Source organism: Alligator mississippiensis, chromosome 10 (assembly GCF_030867095.1).
Source record: "Alligator mississippiensis isolate rAllMis1 chromosome 10, rAllMis1, whole genome shotgun sequence".
Taxonomy (NCBI): domain Eukaryota; kingdom Metazoa; phylum Chordata; order Crocodylia; family Alligatoridae; genus Alligator; species Alligator mississippiensis.
Genome location: NC_081833.1, coordinates 8,371,134 through 8,398,697, shown reverse-complemented (window position 1 = coordinate 8,398,697; position 27,564 = coordinate 8,371,134). Strand labels below are relative to the sequence as shown.

The 27,564-nt window shown below is 41.6% G+C and overlaps 1 protein-coding gene across 1 annotated transcript in view; it reads right to left on the bottom strand.

Annotated features, from left to right (window-relative positions):
* The window catches only part of GLT1D1 (glycosyltransferase 1 domain containing 1), an 87,581-nt gene extending 60,230 nt beyond the window's left edge, over positions 1-27,351 (bottom strand). The window contains exons 1-4 of the mRNA XM_019486676.2: positions 27,262-27,351; positions 17,533-17,681; positions 12,590-12,695; positions 5,005-5,056 (exon numbers count right to left, since the gene is read on the bottom strand). Of these exons, the coding sequence (XP_019342221.2) occupies positions 5,005-5,056; positions 12,590-12,695; positions 17,533-17,681; positions 27,262-27,329 (375 nt within the window). The 5' untranslated portion in view covers positions 27,330-27,351. The remainder of the gene's footprint in view (positions 1-5,004; positions 5,057-12,589; positions 12,696-17,532; positions 17,682-27,261) is intronic.
* Positions 27,352-27,564: the final 213 nt, after the last annotated feature.

Below are 27,564 nucleotides of genomic sequence, written 5' to 3'. Positions count from 1 at the left end.
GGATTTCCGGCATGTGGGAGCAGGCTCCTCGCATGTGTGTAAGTGCTCCTAGTTATCTAAACACCTTGGAGGAATTGGGCTTCAGTCTGTGCTCTAAAATGAGTATAGGCACAAACCTCTGCTTCTTTCAATTGCAAAGATATATTTAAAGATGGAAAAGCCCCCCCGATACTATACATCGGTGGGCCTTACAACTACCAAAGATAGATATAGTTTTACAAAAGCAAACAGGTTTTTAATATACATTTCAATTATTATTCAAAATGTGTTGTGCCAGACTCCCAAGTGAAACAATGTAAAAATCAGATAAGATGTTAGGTATTTCAAAGTCCAGATTTACTCTGTTCCCTGATCCTATGGCCATCAGCTTGTTTTGCCTCTCTTCTAGTGGCATCTGTGGGACACAACCATCTCTTTTTGTGTCGGTCCACAGTATAGCATGTAGTAGTCTTTATTGAAAGCAAATCATAACCAAATTAATAGAGCATACACTAGAACTCCTATCTTCATGTGTTCTCCCACTGAAACAGGTCAGAATCAATCAATGCTAAAGAAGCTGGAGATAGCATTAGCAAACAATTTTCTGTTGGTGGAAATTGTGGAGAACGAAACGCATAAGGGAAGTGATTATATTATTATGGGAATTAAAATCAAAGAGGCAGTGTGTGCACTTAGTTCTTCCGGCTTCTTGAGATTATTGTTAAAGGTTATTAGACCACACAAGGAGACATGCAGAGGGGACAGAGCAAAAATGAATAGTTAGAGACAAATACTCTCTTAAATGCCTGGAGTCAGTCGCACTGCAGCTTCCTCAGCCAGGCTAGCACTTGCGAACGGTGATGATTCTTCTGAACTCACCGTCGGTGCAAATTGTCCAGGTGGCAGAAAAAGGATTTTTCTTGTTGTCTGTGGATCAATTTCCAAATTAACTATTCTTTTAATTAGGAAGTGGATATGCAGGGCCAAGTTCTAGCCTGCTGCACAAATGACTGCAAATTGAGTTCATAATCATGCCAAAGTATAATCCCAGGCACTTATTTTTGGACCAAACTAATCAGCCCAACAGAAGCTTTGCATCTCCTGAAGCCAGGGAGAGGCAGAGCGGCCACACCAGCCTCTTTGATTATAATGCATCCTCCCCTTCAAACTTGGCAAGCTCTGCTGCCTCCTATGCAAGATGGATTTGGTTTATTAGCGCAGAGACTGCAGCTATATCCAGCTCCTTGCGCCCTCCTTATTTTTAAACATCTGTACAGAACCAAGGTTACAACCTTATAGGGATGAGCTCTCATCTTAGCTCTCTGGTCCAGGGGTCAGCAACCTATGGCCCATGGGCCAAATTCAGCCTGCGCAGCCTACAGAGGCGGGGGCTTCTTTGGGGGGCTTCCATGACCGTATGCTTCACCTGTGTGGCAGCCAGGTGGTGGGGAGAAGCCATCACCAGGGCACTCTCAGGGTGGCGAGCAATGGTTGTGGCCTTGGCCATGGCTGTACAGGCCAGGCCATGCATGTAGGCATCCCAAGTGTGGAAGCCAAGCTTTGCTAAAGCAGCCCCCTGCTCCAAAATCTTCCTGACCCCTGCTCTAGTCAACAAGCCTGTAATATAGACAAAGTAAAACACTTCAAGCTGGTGAAGCTCACATGCTTTCAATCTGGAGCTAGATTCACTGCTGCAAAGAGTTGGGAGATGTGGTAGTGCAGGCACAGTGTTGGATGGTTACTGGTCTCTAACTTTGGAGGAAAAGCCCAGAATAGATGAGCCTTTAAACTGGCAGGTTTAGAGCCATATCTTCAGCTGATTTAGTTGTTCATGCCAATGGAGCTAAAGGGAATGATATTCATTGACGATTTGGTTAGAAATGAAAGGTCAACTACAGGAAGTTGTTATAAAAGTGCAAAGTCTTAGCGGCACTAACAGCTTTTTTTTTTGTGAACTATATTACTTCCATGTTAAAATAAACAGAAAATGTATTGTTTCCTTTAATACCTTCTAGCACATAGGGTACAATTATGAAACAACACAGAGGCAAATGACAAGAGGACAAAAAATGACCAAGCAAAAAGCTTCCAGTTCTGCCTCACTGGTATTTAGGAAAATGTTCTGTTTTTCTGTTTAATGGTAATTAGTAGGATTAGCTAAATGATATACTGGACCAAATCTGTTAACTAGGCAGGATTATAAAATAAAGCAAAATCCAACAATATTGTAAACAGAGGAAGAGAGAGAGAGAAAACCCAAATGTAGTTACTTTAAAATGATGTCTTTAGAAAGAATGCCTCGACAGAAATCTTACCCCCCCAAAAAATAATCCCATTTTGTCCAATTTCAATTCCAATCAATTTTGTCCAATTGCATCATGTGAAGGGCTGGTTTCTTAAAGCACATTAATGTCACTGTCCCCCTGAGATCTTTAAGTGGCTATTTACCTTTTTAATTTTTTTTTTTTAAATCAATGTCCCCATTTCTTTGTTCTAGTTTATATTTTTGCCCAAGTTACGTGAAGGATGAGTTTGGAACAAGATCACTGATGTCATTCACTTTATTTTCTTGAGAGAGAGAGAGATTGAGCTAGCTTTTGTTTTGCTCCAAATTCTGGATACTATGCACAGCACAAGGATTCAAGTAGTGCCCTTTTAACAGTGCCTATTTGAAGTCATGCCCATCAGACATCCCTTCTCTGTGCTTGGCTCCAATTATGGGCAGTAGAGATGGGAAGTGGAGTAAAAAAGGGCTCGAAGGTTCAAGACGCTGTCATGCTGATGCTGGTGGACTTCCAGGATGCATGGCCTATTGCACCTACATTTGTTCTGAACAAAATGAAGGGGCTGGGAGGGAGCGGATGACAGCGGAGGACTAGAAGCAGGCTCAACCTTGGGTCCCGGTGTCCAGGGGACAGCCTGGACTGCTGTCAGCGGGTAAAATTACAGGGGTTTTTTGTGCTGACTTCTGGTAGGTTTGGGCTACAAGGAATCTCTAAGCACCTGTGCATTCATACCTTAAAAAAATGAAGAAGTCCGGTCAATGCATTTCCCATGTTAGTTCAGGGGGATCTGAACATCTATCTCTGGAAATGAATCAAGCTACCAAGCTCCAGTTCTTGGCAATCCTACATGACATCTGTTCAGAAACTGAAAAACTCATCTGAGCACTCCAGGGCTGCTCCTGCACTCCCCGAAGTCTATGGCAAAGCTATCGCTGACTTCTGTGGCAAAGGGTTAGGACCTGAATGAACATGAATCCCAATCTTCCAATAAATCCCATGTAAGATGGCTCCTGTACCCAGATCGAATGCTGCTGAGGTTAGTGGGCCTATATAAGCACCAAAGGGTTCATCCATAGGGAGCTCACCGCAGGATCAAGGCAGAGAGTGTTAGGCATATGCACCACACAACAAATACAACATGCTTTCTTTCAGAGGCCCGTACAATAAATACAAAAGGAAATAGTACATCAAAGGTTCCCCACCAAAAATAGTGTTTTGATTATACCCATCACTTTTCAAAATGGATCACTGACTTCTACACAATTGTATTAGACTAGGCCCTTTAACAACGTTCTCCCTTTGCGGTAAAGATGATGGGCCCGGTTTGCCTTAAGTATTTAATGCTTACTTTAAAATCAAATTCAATATTGGAATACATGTGCTATGAAAATAATAAATGGAGCAGTAAGTAAAACTAGCCAAGTGTTTAGTTAATATAATTATGGATTTTATTGGACATTATACAGCCAGCCCTATAGCTGGCTATATAATAGCCTTCAAGTAAACTGTTAAATAACATACTTTTTGTTGAATGTGTTATTTGAATAATTTTGCTCGGTAGTTGGCCAGCGGTAACATTTGGGATAAAAATAAAAAGCATTTTGTTTTTTTGATGCCTACATCCGGCTTTTCACAATCATTATGTATTTATGTGCAATGTACTCCTCGCATTATAAATAGGGGTGAAAGAAGGGGTGCCTCATGGATTTGGTGGTCTTACCATAACTTTCATTTTACCTCTGCAATTCACCCTCAAGAGTATGCCCTTCTCAGTGCTGCCAAAGCAACACTCGTTAGCTGGAGATCTGGCTGAATCACTTACAAATTATTTTACAATTTTTGTTGTTGCAAGTAAAGCTGTTCAGTAAAATCCTGGCCACATGAAGGAGCTTGTTAATCTATGTAAAAGAAAGAAGTATGTGCGTATGGTCCCCTCCATTACAGGCATACATTACAGGTATCGTGCAATGAACCTGGAGATCAGCCGCATGTGCAAAATGCCTATTGCACAATAAAAAGCTCCAACCAACTATAGTTAGACCTTGAAAATGTGTGCTGACTTTACAGCTGGTTGCTTTTGAGCTTCAATTTGCATGTGTAGCAAGCAAGGTCTCCCCTGCGGAGATTCCTGCAACTAAGGGGACTCTCAGCCCGGCAGATGGTGCAGCACAGGGACCCAGAGTCCCAGGGCTGTGGCTGCAGGGTGCTGGGACCCAGCTGGGTCCTGGTAGCCAAGGGGGCCCACGTGCCCTGGGTCTGGGGGAGATCGCAGCTCCCACGATGTCCCAGCCTTAGGGGTGGGTGAAAGCACTGCAGCGGAGGGATCACAGCAGCCGTCATCCCCCACCCCAGGAGCCCCATCTAGCCACGGGAGCTTGTTTCTTGCCAACGTAGCAGAAGCCCACAATCTCCCTTCCAGCCATGCACCTGTAGCATAGCAGGAGGCACGATTATGTGGATCACTCCCTGGATCCCATTGCGCGTTTACCTGCCCATATAGAGGGGCTCTATGGTATTAGGCTCGGTTAAAACAAGAATAGTTCATTTTAAATGCTACAAAGCAGCACTCTCTTAAATGCCAGATGTATCTGACCTGTCAAAGTATATACATATACTTTCTTTAAAAAAAAAAAAGAAATGCAAAGATTATTACAATTCCCAAGCAGTACTCAGAATAACATTTTAAGATAATGCCTCATTGATAGGATAACATTTTAGGATAATCACCATATAAACATACCCACTCTCTTTCTGCCATTTCCTTCATTTTCTCTGTGAAAGCCACTGCAAACCTAGTTAAGAGGACAAAAAGATGGCTGCAATCATCTGCTTAAAGCCTTTAAGCATAACAATAAAGGAGCGTTTCAGAACAAAAATATAGGAGAGTAGGGACTGGAGGCTGACAAAAGTTAGGGTAAAAATGGAAATACAGGAAGGGGGTATTTGTTTTACCAAGAAGCAGTTGCTAATTATCTCTCTAGGCTTTAGCGGGATTTGCAAGCAACTGAAAACTCCAGTAGAGTTAAAGTGAGGATTTCCTGCGTTCAGCAAAAGCCTAACTCCCAAAAATGTCCCCTGCAGTTTATCCAGATTAACATAGCTGGCTGCAATGGTCTGTTGTTTTTTTACTTCTACTACCTTAAAGTCCTAAATTTTGGTATTATTTTCTTGCAATCAGAAAGCTGGATAAGAAGGAATCTGAGGTCAACTACTGATAGTAGTTTACTCTCCTGCTACCCAGACCTCTCTGCCTCGAGTTCAACACCAATGAACACCCAACCACCCTCAGCTTCCTTTTCCCCGCTGTTTCCTTTTAGGTTCAAACTCTCGTGTCTATTTGTTGTTTGTTTAACAGACATTGGGTGAGAAATGAATACCTGTGGGATCAAAAGGTTGTGTGCACTGAATGTGTGTATATGAGAATAATAAATGAATGTATTTAATCACAGTATATACTAATTTTAGGGGGAAAGATGGGTGAGGGTGCTAGGCTGGGACTCGGGGAAACCTGGATTCTGTTTCCTGCTCTGCCACAGACTTCCTGCGTGACCTCTGTCAAGTCATTTAAGTACAGACTCCCAGGGGTATTTATTTGAGTAAATAGACATTAGGCACCTGAATGCCTGCAAGGATCTAGGCCTGTGCGTCAGTTCCCCATCAGTGAAAAATGGGGACAACAGGACTTTTCTAATTCACTGAGGTTCATGAGGATAAATACCGATTATGAGACAGTCAGATACTACAGTAATAGACTGAGGCTTTTTTTTTTACATCAATTTATGGAAACATCCAAAGTAAAGGATGACTATAAGCATGCAGGTATCGACTGAAGATATAATACAGCAGAACACACCGTGCCTAACATATTCCAAGTGAAATACATTGGGGGATTTTTTTTCCCCATCCAGGTGAAAGGGATAACTAGGGGACCAGTGAATTCAAAGTGACTCTGAGTAACAAGCAGGAACAAGTTAAGCATCTCAAGATGGAAAGCAATCTGGATGAAAGTTATCCTGGGATAACAGTTTGTGAATCTAAGTAGGGAAGAAGTGAGAGCGCTAGAACAATAACAATGGCCTTCAGACTTCAACGCATTGAGGGAACAGGGAGGTAAGTCCCATGGGAAGAAATCTGAAGGGAAACCAATTCAGAAGAGCTGGCAGTTTCTAAGAGAGAAGATATTAAAGGCAAAGAAGTGAAGTATCCCGCTGCAGATAGAAAGTACAGTATGAGACCAATATGACTAAATCAAGAGGACCCAGCAGGGCAAGTGGTACTTATCTTGAAAAAGAGGATTCAGGGAATTCTAGGCCAGTGAGCCGTGCCTCAATACTGGGAGAGATAATGGAACAAATTACTGTCAATAATCATCAATTAAGGATCTGGAGCATAATAAAGTATAAAAACCAGCGAACATGGATTTGTCAAGAATAAGCCATGTTAAACTATCCAAATTAATTTCTTTGGCAAGGTAACTGAGAGAGAAGCAGTAAATGAGGATATATCTTGGCTTTGCTAAAGCATTTGACTTACCACCATATGCTGTTCTCATAAGCAAACCTAGGAAACATACTGCAACGTGGGTACATTACTGGTGAAGAAACCATACTCAGAACAGTTAGCAAAAGTACACTCCCAGTACTCAGACTGGGAGGACATATCAAGTTGTCTTCCACAAGGCTCAGTTTTGGTTCCAGGACTTTACAGTATTTCATTAAAGACCTGGATAATGAGACGGAAAGTATACTTATAAAACCTGCAGATTACAGCATGCTGGGATGGCTGCAAGCGCTTTGGAGGATGGGGATGATCGTGGTACATTGGAGAAATGGTCTGAAATCAATACGATAAAATTATTTTATATATAAAAAAAAAAAAAAGACAAGTGCAAAGTGCTATACTTAGGAAAGAAAAATCAAGTGCGCAAATACAGAATGAGGAATAACCTGCTTAGGCAGCAGTATTACAGACGAAGCTCTGGGGGTTATTACAGATCACGAACGGAATATGAGTTGTCAAAGTGATGCTGTTGCAAAAAAGGCAAATCTCATTCTGGGATGTAATAAGAGGGGTGCCACACGTAAGGCAAGACAGGCTATTATCCCATTTTGTTCAGCACCAGAGACACGGCAGCTGGAGTACAGCATCCAGTTTTGGGCACCATGGTTTAAGACAGATGTAGATAAATTGAAGAAAGTCCACAAGACAGCAACAAATAGAAGGGATTTAAAAAACTCAACCTATGATGAAAGGTGGAAAGGGCTGGGTTTGTTTAGTCTAAAAAAGAAAAGAGAAGATGACAGGAGCACGTAATAAGTTTTCAAATGTGTGAAAGGTTATTATAAAGACGACAGTAACATTTTATTCTTCTTGTCCAGGAAAGGTAGGATAAGAGATAATTGGCTCAATTTGCAGCAGGAGAGATTAGGTTAGGTTACAAAAAAAACCCCCAAAAATATTTTCCAACAGTAAGGATAGCTAAGAAGTGGATCTGGCTGCCTAAGGAGGCTGGAGATTTAAACGAAAGGATTAGACAATAGACATCATTTATCTTGGATGGTCTGGGTATACTTGATCCTGGCTTAAGTGCAGGGGCTAGAAGAAATGACCATAGAGCTTCCTTTCATATGTACATTATTACACTTCTTTAACCTCAGGTTATGGGCTTTACATAGCGCTTTCTATCTTCAACGAATGGTATGAACATCAACTAATCAGAGCTTTCCAACCTCTTTAGGGCAGGCAAGTAATATTATTTCCATTGTACATAAGGAAAAACCGTGGTGCAGAATGTTTAAGGCTTATACTCCCACACACGTTTCTGATTCTGGGTGTCTGTCTTGACCCGGCTTATTTTTTCAAGGATACTTAGTATGTGAAGGTCTAATTACAGTTAGCGGGAGCAAACTATTGAATACCTCTAGGCTGTGTGTCCCAGGCAGTGATCTTTATAAGGACAGATTCCACACAGCATCGAGCAGCTATTAAGAATGTGCTTAACTTTAAGGTAACTTTAAATCCCAATGAGATTTAGCCATGAGCCTTGACTGCTGTCCTTAAATGGGGCTTTAGTGATAATGCTTTAGTAATTGATCCACTGTGGTTCTTAGTGATAATGCCTTAGTGATTTTGTCCCAGTAAGACTAAAATAGGTGCACGAGTGCTGCCATGAATAGAGAGTCTCTCCTGACTCAGGGGAACAGACCTCAGTCCAACAAGGGACACGTATTTTTTTTCCCATGCCGAGGATAAAAAAGTGCGATAACCGTTCCTCTACATTTAATTCGTGATGGTGTTTGTTTTGTGTAACAGTGGCAGAGCAAAACCTATACTGATCTTCCTGAGGTTCACATACCTTGCCTCCCTGTAGTCTTTCAGGGTATTTATACACGTGGCGTAGGACCCAGCGCCGGGCACTTTAGTTAGAGAGTCACACTAATTAAAAGGGCCTGCGCATCACGTGTATCAGCGCCGCTGCGCATCCCTGTACTGAAAAAAAATGGTAGCGGGGCACTTTGAACTAAAGCTCATCAAATGTGTTTTATTTCAAAGTGCGCCACCATCATTTTTTCAGCATGGAGATGCGTGGCGATGCTGATACACATGACGCGGAAGACTGCCGGACTGTGCCGATTTCCGTGCTTCAGCAGACTCGATTAATCGAGTCTCCTCCGACGCGCTGGATTTCCAGCACATGGGAGCTGGCTCCACGCAGGTGGACAGGACCTCTCAATGCCTAGAGGCAAAATGCAATGAAAAACTTACAGCTACAGTGATGCTCTTCCACCATGAGCTTTGCACCAACAGGTTATAATCTGTTGGTGCAAAGTCACAACTGCTCACTGGCTGTCATGTAAATGTTTGAATACACTTTGTTTCATAGTAATTAATCCTGTTTCCATTCAATTGTGCAACTGTATTTATCACACAGTATAACAATGCCTTCCATATATATAACTTGACAGCTTTAAGGCCATTGAAGCCTTTGCAAATGCTTGTTTGCTCAAGTTGCATACACTCCCTTTCCAGTTTTTGCCATTATATTTTCAACAGATCACATTAGCAAGCAGAAAAAACTGTTGCTCCAAAGTCCACAAAGTATTATAAAATTCAAGGAGCACAACCACCCTTTAGAGGAGTTTGATTAAAAATGAAACACTCATTATAAAGCTGGACACAATTCAATACTTTGTTTTATACAATCTGGTGGCATACTGTGCCGGTCATGCAATCTACAATTCATGAAACTTTCTGCAGTCAATAAAGAAAAAAAATTGGTGTTTGTTTTAATAACTATGCGATGAATAATACTAGTGATAATACTGCAGGGGGGATCCATTCAGTGGTGCCTCTAGAAAATTAAGTTACTCTCTATCAGAGAAAATGTTATGAACTGTGCAAAACACCGAGTAATAATATTTGAAGCACCAGACAAAATCCAAGCTAATAAAACACAATTAAAGTTCCTATGTTAATTATTGCACCAAATCATTGATCAGCAGGGATCCTGGTTTTCTCTGATAACCCCCCCCCCCCACACACACACAACTTTTGGTTTAAAAAAAGTAACCTAAAATCCACATTTTTCAGCTATTAAAATGACGTGTATAGATTATATAGATTCCGTTATTAAAATGACATCTATATAGATGTATATAGGTGGTGTTTCATTTTAATCTCTCAGAAATGTGGATCTGGGATTACCTTTTTTAAGCCAAAAATTGGGGATTTTTTAACATCAGAGAACACCACGATCCCTGTTGATCAGCCATCGTTTCTGCATGAGTCAAATTCTGCAAGTTTGAAAGATTATGTACATCCTAACTGCGAAACCACGGGCTACGGTGGAGAGACTTCAAAGGGGGGAAAAAAGCAGTCTTATTCAAATATAAATATTCTCAGTTTACTTCAGTTTAACGCTCAAAGTAAATGATTTTGTTTTTTTAATTGCCAGGCCCCCATTTTTCTTTTCTTCTCTTCCAGTTACATACCTGGAGTGTTTCTATGTGGTATCTGACTGTCTACCTATTTGCTTACCAACAGAAATAAATCTCTAAGGCCCTTACCAGGGCAGCATTTAAACTGCATCTTAACTTTAACTATAGAAGCACATGCTTGAATGCTGTCCTGAATCAAGGCATTAGTGATAATACTTAAGAGTATATTTCCACAGCAAATTGAAGGTGTGATTGTCTCCTGAGCAGGCATCCTTGGGCTAGCTTTAATCTAGCTGGCACAGATAACAACAGCTCTGAAGAAGCTGGAAGCAAAGCACAAGCTGGCCGGGGACCCGGGATGCACATTCTGGTTGCCAGCATGTGGCTAAGCCTGCGTTTCACCATTATGATTACACCTGCTGTAAGATTAAAGCTAGCACAAACATACTGCCCCATGTAGCAATCACACCTTCGGTCTGCTGTTCAGATGTACCCTTAATGAAAATGCATGAGTGACTGGACAGCTCAGACGTAAGAATATGCATAAGTGCTATTGTGAATAGAGATACTTTCCTGAATAGGGGGCTAAGCCTCAGCTCAGCTATGTATGGCTTCGTCTGGCCATGAGTTATGTAGGTCCCTACTTATTTACCTGCAAGTAAGTTGGGTGCCCTGAGTTAGGCGCTACTTGGTATGAGTAAAGATGGTAGAAGAAGTTAAACCATCTGTTAACTTTGTATTTAAAACTACAAACAAATTGATGACACCTTTGAAGGGTTCTGATTTCCAGTGAGAAAATACAGCCTATTGACCCACTGATAGCTGGACTGAAAGCCCATCACGGTCAATGGATTTTGAATCAAACCCTAAGGAAAAGAGTCCCTCCCTGTCAGCGTACAGAGATGTTAAATATGCTTAAACTAGGTTATTAAAAACTCTATTTTAAATGCATGTCATGATATAGCACTAGTGCTTGAGCTATCTCAGCTAATTTTATAATTATGTCACCTGCGTTATCTTTATCTGTAAAAACAAACAAACAAACAAGCCTCAATCCACTGACTATTTGTGGGAATTGTCTACATCTTCTCCCAGGGTCTGTGCTGCTTTAATGCTACAGCTATAATAAGCACAATGTTAAGAGCAATTAAAAAAAAACCAACAAAAAAACCCATTTCCAAGTTCCCAAGAGTAACTCAAAAAATTCTCACCAAGATATGTGAACAAGTTTACATCTATAATGCACTGCTCCAAATGCAAATGCTTTTTAGTTATAAATTTTCTATGGAAACTAACAGTTGGGGAGCAAAGCTGATAGGATGGGGTCCTCAGGACGGGTGCTATTTGCACTACCGAATGTTTGTATATATTTGAATACATCAGATATACATAGAAGGGAAGTGAAAAGTAAACTGGAAAAGAGCTTTAAAAATGTATCGTTTTGTGGCAGGGACTCTATGAGACCACAAATTAAACATGCTTGTAGTTCTTCTTATTGCTTCCTTCTGCCACCGCTAGAATACCCCCTCCTCTTTGCATGCACGCATCTATTGCTTTAAGGAACGGCTGTGTTTTAGTAGGCAGTGCACTGGGGTAGTAAATTAGAAGCATAAATTCCATTAACTTGTAATGGGACTGGACTTCCTAACGGAGGCTTCTGAAAATCCCACCCTAGGAAACCAGGATTCAATCCACAAAGCTTCCACCATATCCTTCAGTGACCTTGGGTAAGGCTTTTGCACGGTCTCAAATATCACAGTGACAATGAAAGCATGAAAATGAAGGGAATGAGTAGAAGTCTCTTTTCCATAACGTCCCCTATCATACCACTGAACTCTGCATCAAACTTTTACTGTTATTACTGGTTTATATAAAGATATTGGATATAAGATTAGGGTCTCCCCCCCCGAATCAGCGTGGGGAAAAGGCTCGGGTTGGGGTCTCTATCTGGGCATGGAGCACGTGGAAAATCCTTCCCCATGCCCAGCCGATCAGCAGCACTGGCACGGCTACATGGCCAGGTAAAGGCTGAGCTTTTTCCTGCTGTGCTCCAAGAGGGAGCAGCCTGAGGACCATCTGACAGTAATGTGGGGTGGGGAGGCAGAGACTGGAGGGGGTATGGGTGGCAGGGGGGGCAGGAAGGCTGCAGGGGGAAGCAGGCAGAAGACAAGGGGGCCAACTGACCGCTTTCTCCCAACCACTGCTTCTCCTGCTATAGCAGCGGGGACAGGGAATTAAGACAACCCTCCAATACTTATATTATACAAATTTATACATTTTCCATATAGAGAATCTAATTATTGGGAGGGCATCATATATTCAGGGTTGTCTTATATTCGAGTAATTATAGTAATCATCTTCCGCTATAAATCTCACATGCATTGTTACCTAGCTTCTTCTAGCACTGCCCCCATCACCCGGTGTTTCTCTTCATGTTTGATATCTTCATTTATGTCAGTCCCACCAAAGATGATTCCAAATGGGATGCTACTACCTGAAAAAATAAAAATACATGAGACCAGGAGGCTCTCTACATGTTATCCAATAAGTTAAGGACTCAAAAAGAAACTAGTACTGAACAGCATTGGTGACAATGACATGCTGTGTCTTTGACAGTCTGCCACCACTCCAAGATATACTTCTAGTCTTGTGGCCATAGTTAAAAGTGATACCTGGATAATCTTGAATTTTTACAGATGTCACACTGAAAAATCATGCATGCTAGTGTATTATCTATCAGGTTTTCTTAAGCCCTGAGCATACTCAATTAAAATGTGTTGCAACACTACAGAGCTTTGCATATCTCTTTTTTTCAGACCAACACGGTTACAGCATAGATCTCTGAAACATGGAAAATCCTGTATTTCAGCATGGAGTACTGGAAAGGTAAACCTCATTGCTAACCTAGAAAGTAGGGTTTTTACCTTCCCGTCTGACTCTGATATCGAACACCTCCAAGGAAGAAGCCAGCCTAATCCGCACAACACAGAGCAACATGCTCACAAAAGGTCTCTGAGCTACCCAGGGGAATAAACTCTCACCCTCTACCTCCCCTGTGCAAAATGAAGTTTCTTTTCTACCTAGGAAGACCTTTACAATCTTTGAATTCTCCCCAGCCTGAAGAAGGGCGTATGTGCCTGAAAGCATGCAATGAAAGGTATTTTTTTGCTACTATTTAGTTGGTCTAATAAAAAATAATATCGCCTCTGACCCAGGAGCTTTGCAATAGTACAGTGATTGGAACAGTTTCCATATTGAGCAACCCTTCCAGTGTCTTACAAGTATTGGTTGTACTGGGACATCTAAGAAATGGTCATTAGTTCAAGGAAGGCAAAACAGGAAGTCTGCTAAAGCAACATTTCTCAACCAGTGGGACGTGTCCCACTGGTGGGACACGAAGGTCGTGGTGGTGAGCGTTTCCGGGTTCACTGCCAGCACTTCTCCTGCCGTGTGCCGCTGGCACTCCTGGGTTTGCTCGTCGACCGGCTGCCAGGGGACTCCCCCCACTCATCATGGTGGGATCAGGGATTTTGGGACCAATGGCTGGTGGGACGTAAAGTGCAAAAGGTTGAGAATCACTGTGCTACAGTGTCTTCCTAGACCTAGAGGACACAGCAGACAAGATTCTTTGGGTAAATCTGATATCTTTTATTAGACCAATGCAGATAGTTGGAAAAAAAATCTTCTTAACAAGCTTTTGGACACAAACACTCTTTGTCAGACCTCCTGCTGCTTTACCTCTCCATCCAGGAAGAGCGCAGACCATCTGCATATGCTTCCTTACCCTGACAAAAGGGTGTTTGTGCCCAAAAGCTTGCCAAGAAGAATTTTTCCAAGTATTTGAATTGGTCTAATAAAAGATATCGGATTTACTAAAAGAACCTTGTTTGCCTACGTCCTTAGACCAACACAGCTACAACCTACATCCCTAAAGGATAGGCCAGGGGTGGGCAAAATGCGGCCTGTGGGCTGGATGCGACCTGCCAGGCCATTCTATCCGGCCCGCGGGGCCCCTAAAAAATTTAGAAAATTAATATTTATCTGCCCCTGGCTGCCTGTCATGCGGCCCTCAATGGCTTCCCAAAACTTAGTAACTGGCCCTCCACCCAAAATAATTGCCCACCTTTGGGATAGGCAGTGGCAAACCCTGAAGCATCACTGAACCAACCATTCTTCCTAATGCGATGCAACAGTGCAAGTGCTTTGTGTTTACAAATTACCAAAAACAGATGCTCCCAAGCAATCATAGTGGTCAGCATAGGAAAGGCGCTTCACAATTCCTGTAGGGCAGTGGTACTGTAATAGTGGAAAGCAGTTCAGCAGCTCTGCAGAAACCTAGATACTTATTCTTGTTACACTAGTTGTCTGGGTACAAAGGCCTGGGGTAGATGCACTGCACTGGGGTACACTGAAAACCCATGCAGACTTACATAGTGCCTCTGTACCAGCTTTGTTACACTGATAACACAAGTTTTATGCATAGTCTAAGCTACAGAAAAAAGCAATAAAGAGAAAAAAGAAAAGATTTCATTCTAATAGTTGTTTGTTTGGAGCCAGATCCACAAAAAAGGTTTTCCCTTAAACTAATCAAGACAACGGTTAGTCTAGCAGACAATGAGCATTTATTCTTGATTCTTTAAACATTGCAACAGCACTAACCACAATTAAGTGGTCAGTTTTACACCTCGTTAAGCTAACAAATAACAAGCTGATGCCTCCTAATTAACAACATACCTGCTTCTAAATTCCAGATAAGTGAGATGGTCTCATTTACTTGGTCTAATAAAAGATATCGCATCTACCCGAGGAACCTTGCCAGATAAGTGAGATTGTACTTCTGTAAAAAAAAACAAAAAACCCAAGTCTCCAGTAACACTGGAAAAAAGGGATATAGCTAACAGAGCTGTCATCAAGGAGACTGATTTTGTGGGCTTTATAAAGAACTGTGATGTTAGGATAGAGGAGACTTTATCAGCTATTTATTGACTTGATTTTGTAGCTGTAGTTTGTTGGCACTTCGGGGTAAAGATCTTTCATGTTCATGTAAAGACCTTTCATGTGTCTGAAGTGCTGCTCTGTAAAGGATAACTAGTATTTCACTCAATATGCTCTAAAAATGACTTGCAAAGGAATGGCAGTGTGCTTTGTTTCTCTCCTTTACTTTTGGGTGGAAGTGATGTTAACAATTCAGCACATGGCACTCTTCTCTCTGACCCGTGGACCAATAATCAAAATGGCATTAGGGACATTAGGGAAAACCTGCCGCCGCTGCTGTTGGTACCTGCGCCATGTTTTGGAGGAGACAGAACTGACCTTGAATACTCATGGCTACTCAAGAATCAATGGCATTTTTCCCAGAAGTTGGCATTATGAATGGTATCCAGACTAAAATCCAATTTAAGCATTGCTATTCTTCCTATTCAAACTTTCTCTGTCGTTTTAGGTGGAAATGGTATTTGAAATCCCTGCCCCATTTTTCCCCAGAGATACCGGCTTTTCTTGGATGACTGAAGTACTACGTATGTTTATCATGCTTTTGGAGCACTTGGGTAGAAAGACAAAATAGAAATACAAGCAGTTGTTCTTTAATGTATTACAGAGGTGCTACTGAAACCCTCTCTCATGTAGATAGGTCGTATTTACATATGATGCTGTACTTAGAAATGTTCCAGTTATTACATGTTTCTATTAATATAAATTATATAGGAATAGATGTGATTTTAATCATACATTTCTAAAAACCAATTACTGCATCTCCTTCAAATCCTCTTTTTTTCCCCTTAAAACAGACTAATCTCTTTTAGATTTGTCAGTTTGATCGTTCTAGTAATCATATTACTGCATTTCATCTTGCAGATTTCCATTTATTTCTTTTTGGTATAAGGCTGTCTGATATTGCAGATGTTCTTAGGAACAGTGTGACCGTGGTTTATTTAGATTAATAAGACTTTCTAAGTTATTCAAGTATCAAGGTTTTCAGGCTACTTGGGATTTTAGGATGGGATTTTCAAAAGTGCTTAGCATTAGCTGAACTCTGCTGCCATTGCATTCAATACAGGAAGGGAATTAGGCCAAACAACAAGCCCTTTGGAGCATCTAACCCTATGCTCATTTTTGTGTTCAACAATTGGAGAGACAGTCTTTCATCAGCCTTTGCTCTTACCATTCTGGGTTTCTCATATAATCAACATTTCTGTATTGCAGTAATACAAATCACAAAACAGAGTTCATTTTACAGAATTATGAATATTTTGCATTTGTATTCTAGAGTAGCCAGTCTGAATCTGGGCACCTTTGCCATAAACACTACAAACGCCTAGAAGCAGCAATACCTCGGGCTTTCTGAAAATTCACTAACATTAGAAAGTAGAGAGACTTTTGAGGCCTGAAAACTAATGTGATGCAATTCATTTTCTAACCTGATGAAAGTGCCAAATGTATAATTAGGGGTGTTGGTTGTAGCCGTGTTGGTCTAAGGACACAGGCAGACAAGGTTCTTTGGGTAAATCCGATATCTTTTATTGGCCCAACTCCAGGAAGAGCACAGACCATCTGCAGACGCTTCCTCTGCCTGACGAAGGATAATTGCACCCGAAAGCTTGCAAAGAAGAATTTTTTCCAACTATTTGAGTTGGTCTAATAAAATGTATAATTACACCTTGACACAAAAGTGTTTTTGTGTAAATGTATGGACTTGGATAACACGAATGAGCATTTGAAAAAGACTGTCCTTGAGATTTCAGCAGGTGAGGGCATCTTAATTTTGGAAGCCAGGCTTGTTAATGTGTCATTAAAGGCAGACTCCACTTTGTTCTACTTGACCAGTTACAAGAAAAGATTTTATTATTTGTCAGATAACATGCAGTTATCCGGCAGTCTCGCTGGCATGACTGACAATGCCAAGTTTTTCACATCCCGAAAACATGATTCATTTTTTCCAAGAAAATCAAATTAGCCTCTCTTCTTTCTTCTCTCTGACCTCTGCTATACTTAGCCAAGCTATTATCTTCCCCTGAAAGAGCATATTTGTTGAAAATATCTTAATGTTAGTGTAATGCTCTTATCTTAATAGAGTAAAAGTACTTAATTATAAAACACATTGTAGGCTTTAGAAGTACATTTAGTTAGTTCTCTCTTTTTTGGATCAAATCTCCCGAAGAGAAACACTGTCAATGTTTATTATTAACATTTGCTGAAATGGATAAACAGAATAACTACATTATATATGGGTTTATACACATTTTCCACTTCTAGCTATTTGTATTCATCTTTCTCTTTTCAATCTCTTTCTTTTAAGGGTTATTTTTACTGCTAAATTGAAAGAGGATTACCTTGCAGAAGTCTGCCTCCTTTATAAAGATGAATGGCCAGGGCTGCTTCATACTTCTCTGCAGAGATTAAATTTGCTATTTCAGATGGGCCTTCATAACGAAAAGCATCTTTAAGAATGCATGTATGACCTGCGGCCTCTAGATGATCCCTTCATCACAAAAAGAAATAGAACAAGAGGAAGAGGATAATGTTAATACACTGCAGGCTTGCCATTATGTTGAACAATTTAATCACAACATCTCGCTTAATAACTTTTGCCTTGAGATTCACCTTCCTTAGAAAACCTGGCTGAGAAAATACTTTCCTAAGAAAGATGCTTTCTGCTGTCCCCGTGAACATCCGATCCTTATGCAACATAATAGCTGCATCCCGTATAAATGGTCTAATCCTGCAAGGTACTGAGAGCCCCCACTTCTCTTGGACATCAATGAAAGTGGAAGACGTTCAGCACCTTGCAGAACGGGGGTTTCTGAACCTGATCCACCTCCTAGTAAAGTCCATGGGAGGGCATTGTAAGCAGGTGCAGAACGTAAAACGCCCGAAAAAAGACGCATGAAAATGAAAGAACATACAAAAAGCATTCAGCTAACTAATCCTGTTACAAAAACCACGCATACCACTGTGCAAAAAAAATCTCTGCTCCAGGGGAAAAGGAATTGAGATTCGTGTGGAAGACCTAAAATTAAAATCCATGGACACCTATTGACATGTTTGACTTCGGGCTTAATCTGTTCTCACCTCAATTTGCCTATCTGTACAATAGGCTTAAATAAAAAGGATGATCTTTACCATTGTTTCATTTAATAAATTACTATTTAGCAAATGTTTTCATGGGCATAACCAAAAGTTAAAGCTGTTGAGATTAAAAATCAAAACAGAGTGTTTATTGTTGCCTTTTTATACATGTTGCACGACAAAAAATAATGGTACATGGCTCTTCATGTTAAAATCCTGATCTAAAGGCCATTAACAATTGGTAATAGGGCTGTTATCATTAGCCAGGGTGGGGATGTTTCAGGAACTTGCATCTCTTAAACATATCATAAAATAACTTCCAATGTGAAGTGTCTGTATTTCCAATATCATAAAAATAAGACTTCTTTTTTTGTGGTTATTATCTATTGCTCCAGTTGGTTTATTTCTCATCAGTTTAACTGTTGTGGTGTTAAAATCTGCTAATTCAATAGCTTCTTGAGTATGATTCTTTCTCCTTTCCTGGTCATTTCATAGCCTCCCAATGAATGTAATTATCTGTCCTGCAGAAGTTAGGCATCGTTGCAGAAACGGCTGCTTAAAAAGCTGTAAAATGTCTTGAGGCCTTGGGGAAAGTGCATTAACACCATATCAGAGAGCCTGATTGGCACGACATATGGTCCTGTATCTCCTCCTCATTCTGAAAACAAACTCATTTAACTTTTGATTTCACAATTTGAAACCCCACCAATAAATTCCACCAAGTACTAATAAATAATAAAATGCAGCCAGATTGTGAGCCCTTTATTCTCATTGTCGAGCAATTACTCACATCAGCAGCCCCATGGATATGTGCAAGTATCTGATCACCATTTGTAAGAGGTTCACAATTTGATTCTAAATAGTAATAATAAGAAATAAACCCAAATCCCACAGCGGTAGAAGCATGCTCTCTCGGGCAAGCATTCAGGATGCTCAGGCATTACATCCCAGAAGTTCACAGGTGCTCATTAACTTGTCTAAAAGATTTTTTTGTCTAAAAGATTTTTTTTCCCTTCGGTATTCCAATTACCATAAATCACTAACATGTACAAGCAATATGTTTGCATATTACAATTAATTTGAAAATAACTCTCTACCACTACACTCCAAGGAGATCAAAGCCCAGAAGACTAAGCTAGGAATTTTGATCTGAAACTACCCTTTCCCCCCCCCCACCCCCAACTACAAGGAATAAATATATTTCTCTTCCTCCACAGTTTCCACGTTCCAAATCTCATTGCAATTGTTGACCCTTTCCAAGAACTTAAGATGCAAAAAAATAAATGTTCTCCAACTTTGCAGCAATTTTGCTCATTAAGGAACATAATCATAAAAGTTGCTCCGTCCACGTTACTTTAGATTTTGATCTTCTCTATAGAACGGCCGTGCATACTAAGCACAGCTAAAAAGTCTGGGGTTTGGCAAGCTTGCAATTAAAGAAATGTTTTTGCAAAAATCTTGTTGGTCTAATAAAAGATACCATCTCTACTACGAGTCCCGATTGCACGTATAAATGGAATTTAATGGTGTTATCAAAAACCATAGTTTAGCAGAGTTGGAGAAAAAAACCCCCAAAAACATATCTAAGCAAGACTGACCTGTTTTACTTAAGTCAGGGGCATCAAGGCTAGTTCCCTGACACAGTAGTTTTGTAGTACAGAAAGTGAAGATGTATTTTACTTGCCTCTCCCTTGTGTGCAGACCAGTGTGCGTGTCCTAAAGAGTCACACACTATTAAAACAGGATGAGAAATGTGGCAAAAAGAAAACTGCAGATCTTTGCTTTGAACCACTCTGATAGATAGCCAATGGACAATAATTTTTCCACTCCAGCTATAGCTGTTACAAATGGGGCTGGTGGGATCAATGGTAAAACCTGCTAACGAAGCTGTCTGTGCCAGAAACAAATCAAAGTGGAACAATGATAGTCTTGATGGCAAACGGGGCTGGAGATTTCCTTGAATAGTCCAGCGACGGATATACCGTCTTTAACTCCCTTAAGGTGGCAGAGCTTAAACTTGCAAATGGTGAGGGCTGAGATGTGATGGTGATGCAGTTTTGTAAGGAAAAGAAAACAATTCTCAATAATTTCTAAATGGGAAGAGGCCTGATGTCACAACTGCTTACGCACATGCATAAGAACGACTCGTTACGTGCTTCCGGTTGAGCACGTCCACAAATGTTTGTAGGATCAGGGCACTAAGTAATAATAATCTATTATTACTGGAATATATAGAATGAAATATATAGAATCTGGAATATATAGAAATGAAATTTTCCTTTCTTGTGAAAGGATTTTTTTATTTCCTGGAAGATAATTTCTTATACGTTCGCACAGATATGGCAGCTTCATGGCAGATAGACGGAGGATGTTTGAGCAGCTATTTTAGAATATTTTTTTTTGTGGTTGTTAAAGGCTCTTCTGCCTGTGAGGTCACAAATGTCCCTGGATCAAGCCAGCACATAATAGATGCACTCCTGATATCTTTGTTTTCTCTTCCAATAGAAACTCAGATTATTTTGCTAGTGCACTAACAAACACTTTTGGAATGGAAAATAACATACATTTCCTGCTGTCTGTAAAGCTAATGCAATACTATGTTCAATTCAACAGGAAATACTAAGTTGTAAAGCTTTTTCATTACTTTTTATGCAACGTGTAGTTAGCCTGTGGAATTCATGGCCGCAGGATGTGGTGGAGACGGATAGCATAGCCAGATTCAAAAAGGAACTAGATAAATTCATGGATGACAGATCTATTAATGGCTATTGCACGGAGATGTTTCCTCTAGCATCTCTAACCCAATAAATGGCAGGTGCCGGGGTGGTTACTGAATAAAGGATAGATCACTCTAGAAATACCCAGCTTTCCCCATATAGCATCCACTTCTGCCGCTGTTGGAGACAGGATGCTGGACTGGATAGACTGTTGATCTGACTCAGGATGGTGCTTCTTATGAAGTCATATTATCCACTATCTACAAGGATACATTTCATAGCAAAAACTTTCCCTAACATGACACTCGTGACACAGCCAGATTCTGCCTTGTTCAGTCATGCATATTACTCCAGCAATTGCCCTGCAGAACTCAGGCTATTCTGTGGAGGGTAAAGTCCTACTTCCAAATCAGCATGCGACTATGTTAAGCTGACCCTTGCCTGCTTTACTAGGGAGAAATTAAGCGACAGTGGGTGATTCAAATTTCCAAGTATGTCCAAATGAAACAGATCATTTGTTAAGGCAAGGTTTGATAACTACTTGGAGACAAGTCATACTTGCATATTCCTAAATTAAATACCCTAACTGATTGAGAAAGAATGTGAACTCCCAGTTCACTGTATTAGGATTTGTTCTCTGTCTGTAGGCTTCAATTACTTTAACTTTCTATTATCTAATATTTTTTGGTATTGTGATGATGGATATTGGTTACTGAATTTGATCCTGGGAACCAGGAGCTCCTGCATCCTATCTCTGGCTAAGTCACTGACTCTGACTGAGCTGCTATATGGACCCAACCCTGCCCCCTGTGATGCCAGTGTAAGGCCAAGGTACACCGTACATCTCAAAATCAAGTTGTAGTCTGTTTCTTCATCTCCAGATAAGGGAAAAATAACATCTGCTCACCACTCTCACCTAAGTGCCATGAGCATTATTTACAGTGTGCTGGAAATGCAAAGCAAGGGAAGTGTTTAATATCGTAGCGCATAATAGCTCTTCAGTGCATGTGTAAGGATATTGCTGATGGATAAAATTAAAAGGTGCAGTCCCTGCTGACCTTGTGTCCCCTGCCCTCACTTTAATCAAGGACTTACACAGGAAAGCAATTTTTGTCTAACACAGCTATGAAATACTGGATGATGTTTTATGATCCAGTTCATATATTCCTCTCTACTATTATTGATTGCTGCTTCTGGTTTATCCTGGCTAGCAGTCTGAAAAATGCAACACCGTCCTTCTTCCCTGCTCCAGTTCCACCGTTCCTGGTTCTCTATGCATAACCTAAGCTGTGTGCGCCAAGCAAATTTGGCTTGTAGCTCTACTGCCTGGGAATTAAAATGGTCTGCAGTTCTGACATGATGCAGTCTGCACACCACGAGGTTTATTCTCTATCATAACGCCACCTCTTTTCCTTAAAAAAATAACCCCACCAAAACACATAAAAACCCTGTGTTCTCATTTTGAATTGAAAAGCAGGAGGAAGGAATGATCATTGCCCAGGACATTACTGGCAGATCCCTGACACTTTCTGCAGCGTGGAATACATGCAAAGCCAGTATGTTGATTATTTCTTTTCCCTAAAACCTTCATCGATAGAACAGGCTCCCATGATATCCCAAATTTTGTGTTGGCCATGGTGGAGCACGCAGGGTCTCATCCAAGGCTACTGGAAGTCAACATAAGTCAGAGGCAGACAAGGTTCTTTGGGTGAATCTGATATCTTTTATTAGACCAACTTAACTAGTTGGAAAACAATTTTTAAGCAAGCTTTCAGATTCAGGCTAAGAAAGCTTGCTTAAAAATTGTTTTCCAACTAGTTAAATTGGTCTAATAAAAGATATCAGATTCACCCAAAGAACCTTGTCTGCCTATGTCCTTAGACCGACACGGCTACAACCTACACCCCTGTAACGTAAGTCAGAGGTATTCAAACCACAATTCGGAAGTTACTTAACTATGAAAAAAGTTCTATCCCCTTTGTTCTTGGCGGTGCAAACTGCTTTTTTCCAATCAACCTGTTAACCAATAGCTTATAAAAAGAATGGCTGGGGTGTACCCGAACACCATCAGCCAGGCATTTCTTTTCCATATCTATAAAAAAATTCTTTAATTTTTCTCTGCCTCAGATTCCTCCTTCCAAACAACATAGTTGGGATGGATGTACTGTTAACGCATGATGATTTGTCCTGGTTTGAAAGGAGTACGCACCAAGAGCTGTATGGCCTTGTTGCACATCAGGCCCATTGTGGACAGCAAAAGTGCACTCGCAAGACAGCCACGCTGCCTCCATGTCCTGAAGGCAATATGGTTCCCTCTAGGAAAATAAGTGAACCTAATAAGGTTTCACTCTACTTGTCAACGGGTCCCGCTGTGCAAACCCTTTTGGAGTGCATTGCACATCAGCTCGGTCTGTAAGCGTTGGCATGCAGGCCTGGAGACTGTAGAAATCTGCCTTTTGAAATGAAGAGAGGAACACAAATGTACCAGTGCCTCTTTCAAACTGCAGGGAGGTAAGTGACCTCCCGACAACTTTTTAATATGGAGAGAAGGAAACATGTGGGCCAGCTAGGCTCTCTCCTATGTAGCTTCAATAGGACCAGCTGGGAAGGACTAGACACTGCAGAAGAAATAAATAAATAAAAAACAGTACTTTGAACTATATTTATCAATGTTTAACCTGCATGATGGGGCTGGAGTGCTATTGCTTCATTTGGCATTTAGCTTAGGCTGTCTCTGCTTCTTTCCCAGCCCTGAAGAAGAGCATTTTGCTTCGAAGCTTGCCAATTGATATTTAGACGGTCCAAGAAAAGACATCAGACCAACACATGCTACCTTGCACTACAGCATGCATGAAGAGACACCCAGTTTTGTAATCAACTTCTAATGCATCTATGATGTCTTTAAATCTGACCATATAGATATTAATATAAGGTGCTCTAGAGCTGAGGATCACTGGATTACATAGGGTGCATCTAAACGGCTTAAGTTCAAGGAGGAAGTCTAACCCTATCTATTACTTCTATCTGTGGTTTTTATTTTCTTGTGCTCATTTCAGTTTCCTGTTTGAAAATGGATGATTTAAATAGCCGTCATGTAAATCTCCGGGGAAACAATGTCTTCCTCTCAAAAATATATTTACATATTGACATCACACTCAGTCTAAGTCTCCTTAAATGAGCCCATTAATAGAGCGTCCCCAGTCCTTATCCCTCTTTACATAATAAGTAGTAAAAAATAAGTAGAAAATTTCAAGAGGAGCAGCATCAATAGTCTTCCTTCCTAACCACCCCTTTTCATTCTCTTGCATGGGACTGCCTGGTGTGCCTGAGCAAATATTTTTGCTTCTAGTCCTTCATTCTCATCTCTTTACTCGTGGCTTTCCATGAGATCAAGGATGAAAGGTTTAGGAGATCACTCAGTCATTAAGGGACTCCTTACCAGCTTGCCTGTACAGCCGGTTTTATTAGCCTGGAAACAAAGGGTAAAAGGGACCAAATCCTCAGCTGCTGTAAGTCATCAAGTCATGAGCTAAGGATGTGGCCCAAAGGCTTACAACCAAAAAGCTGTAGCATTTAAGTTTCTGTTCAGAAAATGAAGGTATTCTTTGTTAAAACGCAAAGCAGTTATATAAACAGACCTAGTCTCACGGGCTTAATCTACTCAGGTAGATTGTTAAAGCTACTAGGTGTTAAAGATAACCTGCTTTGGCAAATGTTTCACTTGGAAATAACAGAAGCATTTTATTTATCTTTAATAAACCAATACTTGCCACAGCTCAACATGGGAGGAGGAAAAAAAAGCCTCGGTAAAGAAACAGTAGGTGAACACATGGCCGGGCCTAAGGCATGTCATATATTGACATATTAAAATTGGTATTTTTTGCAAAAATCTACGTGGTCTAATAAAAGATATCAACTATACCACGAGTCCTGATTCCTGTTGCCTCCAGACCAATACGGCTACAACCTGGATACCTGTTATATTGACTTGAGCAATTTTTTTTCCCTGTACCTTTAGGCACTAAGTTGTAAAAACGTATGACTGTTTAACTATGTACTGGCACGCTCCCATTATGTAAAATTAAGCACGCAAGACTCTAGGCCTTCACATACAAACAGGTTGTTTTAAATAATGGCTAGAAGTCACGCGTGGAAGTGGCAGCACAGCATCGCTCCAGAGTCAGCTCTTCAGCTCTATTAAGAAATAAAACATGTTTGGTTAAATTTCCCATCCGTGTTAGTCCACTTGTTATCCAGATCAGGTTGTGCGTGGACTGGTACAGATGTTGGTGCGATAAGTGATGATATTCTGATTAACCATACATCTAGAAAATGTTTGCCACTAACTCAAGCTTCTTGAGTGTTGAACCAAGCCCATCATTGTCAAGACTGGAGTCCAACCTGATCTGTCTAACAATTAACCTGGCCTAATGAGATCCAAAGACCAGGTATTTAGGGCAGCAGTACTCAGGTTGGTGCCAGTTGTCTTAAGACCAACTCCAAATTCCTGCCTCTGTGTCTGAACCAAGACTTGTCCCATCTCCTCTCTAGCCTTGACTTGGACTCCTGACCTTGGAAGAGAAAATTTGCAATGCTCTAATTTTCAGTGCGGTGTTTGAAACCCGTCTTTGAAGTTGGTGAGAGTGGATGTGTCCCTGCACTTCAATCAGATTTAAACTAACCTGGACTAAGACATCTATGAACAAAAGTACCCACGCAGCCTTTGCATCTGTTTAAAAGCCGGTGTAAACTGTACAGGTGCGCAAGGAAGCTGCAGAGACTGTCCTGGACAACTTTTTCAAATCTTTCTTCACGGCTGAAATGGAAGATGTTTTTGTTTTAAGCTAACAAAAAGCAAAGTAACTGGTTAGAAAGGAGAAATAATTTTATAGAAGAGATGTGGATAAAACTGCTCTGGGAGTAGTTGTGTGTGAGGCTAATTGTGGGTTCTTCTGTTTTCCTTTTTCTTTTTCAACCCCCAATTCTCTTTTCTTTTTAATGCAACTGGGTGTATTCCATCAGCAAAGGTTCTTCGGGTAAATGGGCTATCATTTATTAGACCAGCTAAATAGTTGGAAAAATAGTTCTTTGCAAGCTTTCGGGCACGAACACCCTTCTTCAGGCCCAGGGGAAGTCTGCTGGGGTTTTGCGCTCTTCTGGATGGAACAGAAAGGAGCAAACCATGCAAGGGATCATAGAAAAAAGTCATAAAAGGGCATGAATTGCACCAGGTTGATTGCCACGTACAAATGCAAACATCGTGCTGATGCGTACACAAGGAGTATCCGTCACTGGTGATTTCACTTTATCATATTTCCCCATTCATCGTTTTTGCATGGCAGAAAACTTTCTTTGCCTCTTGCGCGGCTGCTTCCGTCGCACTTGGGGGGCCATCGTAGAGGCCGGTCCGGTTGTCCTCTGTCCTCTAGTGATACTAAGTTGGATGCCTTAATGTCTTTTCTTTTTTCTTCGGTTGTCCTTTGTCCTCTAGTGATACGAAACCGGATGCCTTTACGTCCTATTTTTCTCTTCGAGAGAACTGCGACTCTCCAGTTCATTTTTCTCTCTTCAAGAGAAAAATAGAGGACATAAAGGCGTCGGGTTTCACATCAATAGAGGACAGAGGACAACCGAAGAAAAAAATAAGACATAAAGGCGTTGGGTTTCATGCGTTACCTATATGTTACATTTCCACGTTGCCGAGTCCCAACACATGCTTGAGATGCAACATAATAGTAAATGGACGAATTCTGGTGAAATGAAGGAGCCGTGCGAAGTGGCATGTGCAGATCAATGGTTTCATGTGAAAACGGCAGCTTGGAGGAAGGGTGAGCTAAAACCCGCTCTCCATAACCCGCCGCAGGCTCGAACCATTGCCCATACTTGGGGGAAAAAAACCCCCAAAATCGCAGGCGAACGCAGGGAGACGGCTGTCCCCCTGCCATCGCGAGAGACACGACAGCCAGCGTGCGACGCCGTTTGATTTCCACCCTCACCCTCTCTGCAAAAGGAAAGCGCGCGTGCATTTTTGCTCACTTTCGACGGCGGAAGGGGCGAGGGCGGTATTTGCACGCTTCCTCTCGTCCCAAAGGGGTAATGAATAAAAAAGGAAGTCAAAGGAGGGCATTCCCATCCCTGTGCGTTGAAATGCCGCACGCTCGTATTCAACACCCCCGCCCACCCCCAGGTCTGGCTGGAGCAGCGCAGCTCGCCATCGCCCCCGCGCGCCCTTGGGTCCATTGCGCAGGCCGGGTAAACTGAGGCCGCGGCACTCACCGGATCCGGGCCGCCGTGGTGGCGTTGCCGGTCCGCGGCCGCAGGCAGGCCACGAGCAGCAGCCGCATCGCGCCGGCCCGGCCCCGCAGCCGCCCGGAAACAGCGCCCGGCTCCGCCCCGCCGCGGGAAGGGAAGGGCAGGGCCGGGCCGGGCAGGCCCGGGCGGGCGGAGCATCGCCCCGCGCCCGCTGCAGGCTCGGGGCACGGGGGGATGCTCACCCCCTGCCCCGGTCCCCGAGGCGGCTGCGGGCCCCGGGAGGAGCTCCCCCGGCCCCGGGGGATGCAGGCTTGCCGCTGGCTTTGC